At 33.9% G+C, this 5150-nt stretch overlaps 1 protein-coding gene across 1 annotated transcript in view; it reads right to left on the bottom strand.

The window, feature by feature from the left end:
* LOC111388183 (probable carbohydrate esterase At4g34215) overlaps positions 1-3155 on the bottom strand; it is an 8132-nt gene extending 4977 nt beyond the window's left edge. The window contains exon 1 of the mRNA XM_023012867.1: positions 3037-3155. Within this exon, the coding sequence (XP_022868635.1) occupies positions 3037-3155 (119 nt within the window). The remainder of the gene's footprint in view (positions 1-3036) is intronic.
* Positions 3156-5150: the final 1995 nt, after the last annotated feature.

The following is a 5150-nucleotide window of genomic DNA, read 5'->3' as shown; positions in this document are numbered from 1 at the left end:
TTAGCAATATATTGCATATAATAATACACTATTGGATTTTATATTTTACGCTGATTTTGGAGGGCCTCACTTATGGAGTTCGCCTCAAGCCTCGAAAGCCACAGGACCGATCCTGCTCATTAATAAAAATTATTGATATCAATTTTTAAAATCATTTTTATCTCTCAAGCATTAAAGTACAATAGATGTTAAAGTTGTTTCATATGGCTTCACCTATAATTTATTTACTTGGACCCAACTCTACTTGTTTCTATATACGGTCAAGATTGGCATGAAACGAAAAAAGTGACTTATTCATAGGAGCTTTAATTGGAAATACCTTTAATAGAAATGGACCTGTATCAAATTGAAATTGTTATTGGAACTTGGCATAATATCTCTTGCCTCTTGATTGATCCATTTTCTTCCTTTGTACATAGTGCATTATTTAATGATTCATGAAAAGATTATGGTTTTAAATGGTTCTTATTAATTTGCGAATGAATTCTGGTTTTTGATGTTTAAATTAATCTTTTTATTGTTTAGAATGGGTTCACAAGTCTAAAGATGATGCCACAAAAAATAATGTGTAATTTTACCTTAATTTGTCTGAAAATAGTAACTTAACTAAAGTCTTAATTAAACCATTAGTTTTGATTAAAAATATATTTAAAATGGAAAAGAGCTCCTCATTCATTATTAGATTGAAACTTCCACATGTAGAAGAAAGAATAAATATGATATTTTTACTTGAAAAATAAACTGCAATAAATTTTGAGCTCTATTTATTATCTCCTTTAATTCCTCCTATCACATGGCTAGCTTCAAATTGTTATATAAAAATTTTGAGCTATTTCGTTAACCAGGAAAATAAAAAACAAAATAATAAAAATTAGACTGCTAGTTTACTTATGAAACCCTGAACTTTCTATTATTTTTGACATTGAAGATTGATTCGTTTATTATAGCTTTGTATTTACACATATAATTTTCTTGTTTAAAATTTATTTAATGCATAAGTTGCGATCCCTAACCGTTTCTTTTTTTTTTTTACAAACTTTACCATAACCTTCATTTTTTGCAACCGAAGGTCTCTAAACTTTCATAAATATACACTTGAGCTTCATCTGGACGAAAACAGTTCAAAACACCGTCAGTTGACTGAAAAAAATTAAGAAATCAACATCTAATAAAATTGTCTAAAATACTGTCCAAAAACACTATCTATAAAGGTATCAACATCCAATAAAATTGTTGCAATAGCAGATAGTTCAAAGAATGTTCTTGGTCAACAGATGGTGTTTTGGACGGTTTCCATCCAGATGGACCTCAAGTACATATTTATGAAATGTTAGAGACCTTCGTTGGCACAACATGAAGGTTTAGGTAAAGTCTGTAAAAGATAAAAAGGTTAGAGATCGCTGGTTCAATTTTCCTTATTATTATTATTGTTGTTGTTATTAATATTAATATTATTATTGTTGTTGTTGTTATTTGACTTTTTGAGTGGAGGAAGTTATTTGACGAAATGTCTATTGTAACTAAAACAAAATAATGGCATAAAACTAATGGTCGTTGTAGATGGATTCTATCCAAAGTGATCATTTACGCCAAAAATTTACATCACTTTTGAATTGTTTGAACCAAAAATGCAAGTTGAACAAATATTTGGAACAATATGCATTAGTTCCCGAATTTAAAAAGCAACACTAATACATAAACTTAGGAGGGTCAATTTGGTTTGCTGTCTTGCACCGCCTGTGACTCGACTCGAAAAAAGTCCAAGTCGACCCGACTCAAGGCTCGATAGATAAGCTGACGCTCAAATCGACGCCCCATGACAAGTTACATGGGCCATTTTCGGCCCTTGACTAGCCAAGTCAAAAAAAAATAAAGCTACAGGCAACTATGTAGCTGCCTGTTAGCAGAACATGTAGCTACACAGCTGCCTGACACGCAACATTTTGTAGCTACGTTATATTTAAAAAAAAAATAGCCGAATTGGCTTGATAAGGTCCGAGCCGAAAGCTCAAGTCAAACAAAAGCTAGACTCGGCTTTGACCAAAAAAATCCCAACGCATTTTTACTCGAGCCTAGCAAGACTCTCAAGTTTCAGCTCGACTTGACTCGTTGACATCCTTACATAAACTATCGTCACGAGGTACGAGAAAAAGACAAGAGTTGGCACATGTGGTGAAATATTTTCTGTCTCCCAAGTCCCACATAAGGAGTAAAATGGTTGCACATTTTATTTTATGTTGTACTAAACAAAGAGACTCCTTATGTTCAGCCAAATTTCCGCTAAAATTTTCTCTATCGTTTCTTTTTTCATCCCCCCCTCCGCCCGCCTTTCTTTTCGGGGTTCTTTTTTCTATTCCTTCTCATGTATTTATGGTGCATTTGGAATTTATACTAATATCTATAACTTCATTATTATAAAAAAAATGAAACAGAACAAAATACCTTTTAATTAAAAATTACAAATCGCACCTGATGCGAATCCCGTAGCAACGTTGACTAGAAAACCCGCAACAAGATTGACGAACCCAAGAAAGCCAAATTCATCCAAGAGTTTAGGATTAACCCAAAAGAAAGTCGAATAAAAAAATCCAACAAGAACGACGCTTGAAAGACCCCTTGATCACGCAATCCAAGAATTAAATCCGGTTGTTTGAACATCACAAGTTATCACTTGATAAGTTCAAAATTATTCAATGAAGAACGATGAAGAGAAGACAATACGCCTCACTTTAATTCAATATCAATAATATCAAAGGTTTTTTTACAATTGAATGAAAATTTCTATTTATACTAAACCCTAGAATAGAAGTCAAAAGGAAATATAATTCTAATAATCTAACAAAATCCCTAAAATATTCGTCCAATATGGTAGGAGTTTGATTAAGAATGAAATTCTAGTAAAATAAGGAAAAACGCGGAAAAAAGGAAAATCGCGCCCAGAAATCAAACATGCTGTCGCATGGTTATAACTCGTGTGGCCGCATGGTAATAAAATTTCGGCCATTGAATTCTCGGCCTCATGTCGTGCGGTCGCACCATGCTGCCACATGGTTATACAACACACTCTCTTCTTCAGCTGCTTGTAACGCATTGATCCATTTAGTTTCGGTCTTAGACCCGAACACGAAACTTGTCCCATTTTGAGTCCCGAACATGGTTCTATCAATAGTTTATTGAACGAGTAGTCCCATCGCTTGTTTCACTTATTTTTCTCTCGATCGCGTCATCGGTCTACCTTTGATTATCAACGAGTCTTGTCTCGCACTTGTCTTCTTTTGGCTCGGCCCTTGGATCACATCATCCCCTCCCTCTTCAAAAGGATTCGTCCTCGAATCTGAACCTACTTCAAACAGAGAGAGATCGGATACATTAAAAGTAGCCGAAACATTGTACTCACCTCGAAGATCCAACTTGTAAGTATTGTCGTTTATCTTTTCAATCACTTGGAATGGACCATCGCCCCATGGTTACAACTTGGACTTCCTTTGCTCTGGAAACCGCTCTTTCTTGAAGTGCACCCAAACTCAATCTCTTGGCTCAAATGTCACGCGCTTCCTACCTTTGTTTGCTTGCGACGCAACCAACTTACTTTTGTTTTCAATTTGCGCTTTTACCTTTTCATGGAGTGACTTAACCAATTCCATCTTCTTTATGCCATTTAAACTACCACATTCATTCACAGGTAAAGGAATTAAATCTAAAGGAGTTAGTGGATTAAAACCATATACAATTTCAAATGGAGAATATGACGTAGTAGAGTGAACAGCTCGATTGTATGCAAATTCAACAATGGTAGACACTCCTCCTAGCTCTTCAAATTTTTATTGATTACTGTGCATAACATATGAGCATTTCAGATAGAAAGGTGAACGGAAAGCATGGGTAGCTGATGTATGTAAATCTTTATCACTCCAAAGCACTTGTTTATCCTATGGCTAAGCACTCAAGCTAAGCTCCTAACAAACAACAAGTTGGTGTACCATAATATCGATGGAACATGTGATCTATGTGAATCGTCGAATGAAAACGGTTCAACACTTATTCTTTCAATGTTCATCGAGCTCCTCCATTTCAACGCAGATAAGATCATGACTTGACATTACTAGATCAATGACTACGATGAAGTGGATAAAAAAGGAGGCATGTGAGACATCTTGGCATAGTAAAGTGGAGAGAATTGCTCTTGCGGGTACAGTTTAATACATATGGATGGCTTGAAATAGAAAATTTTTGGAGGATCTTAAGCCACATTTGGATAGCATAGTGAGATGAACTAAAACACATGTATATAAAGTCATGTTTTCTTTATATCATAATGTTTTGGTTCATTTTGAATCTCTAACGTTGTGTTGATAGATCTTTGTCGTTTGATCTTTTGATATTTATTTGCCAGAGTAAGCCCGGTGTAATTGTACATGAATTATTGATTAATGGAATTTACATTTACCAATCAAAAAAGTTAACTGGTTGCATTTTAGGGTGGTTGGAAGGTAAAGAAAATGACACCTTGGTGTATGTAGCAACAAGTTATTGGGCTTTTGATTGTTCGGTCATTATGCATCTCTAGTAAGGTTGACATCGTGTGATCAATATTGAAGGTTGCATTCATGCCAATATTGTAGGTGCTAATGATTTAGAATAATGAGAATTGGAAATTTTGCAAAAGCAAAAAATTTAGAGTCCATTACAAATCTTTGAATCATTCAATTTAATTATACACAATGATCTGGGTGGATTATTAGAATATAGATAAAACTAGACAAAATTAAACGAGGATGTTAATATTTTATTTATAGTATTGGTCATCTACCACAAGACACTTTCCTAAAAATCAAATGTACCTTGGTAGCTTGCACAATAACTTGTTGCCTAGAAATGCCAACACGAGCATCCAAAAGACTGAGAATTTCTAAAGGTTATACATCTCCTTTCCAAGAAAATAATTAGATGTATTCATGGGCAAATTTCACGTCAACATAAAAATAATAATAAATTTCATAGTTCATTTTCAACTTTTTGTTAATGTTATGGAAACACTCACGTGAGTTTGGACAAGAGTAAAAATAACAAATTAACCTTTGAAAGTAGGCTTTACATGTTTTTTTATGTGCATGATGACATATTAGATGAAGAAATTATTAAAAAAAAAT

This window comes from Olea europaea, unplaced genomic scaffold (assembly GCF_002742605.1).
Source record: "Olea europaea var. sylvestris unplaced genomic scaffold, O_europaea_v1 scaffold464, whole genome shotgun sequence".
NCBI classification, from domain to species: Eukaryota; Viridiplantae; Streptophyta; class Magnoliopsida; order Lamiales; family Oleaceae; genus Olea; species Olea europaea.
The sequence above is the reverse complement of the archived record's forward strand: the minus strand, read 5'-3'. Positions and strand labels throughout refer to the sequence as shown.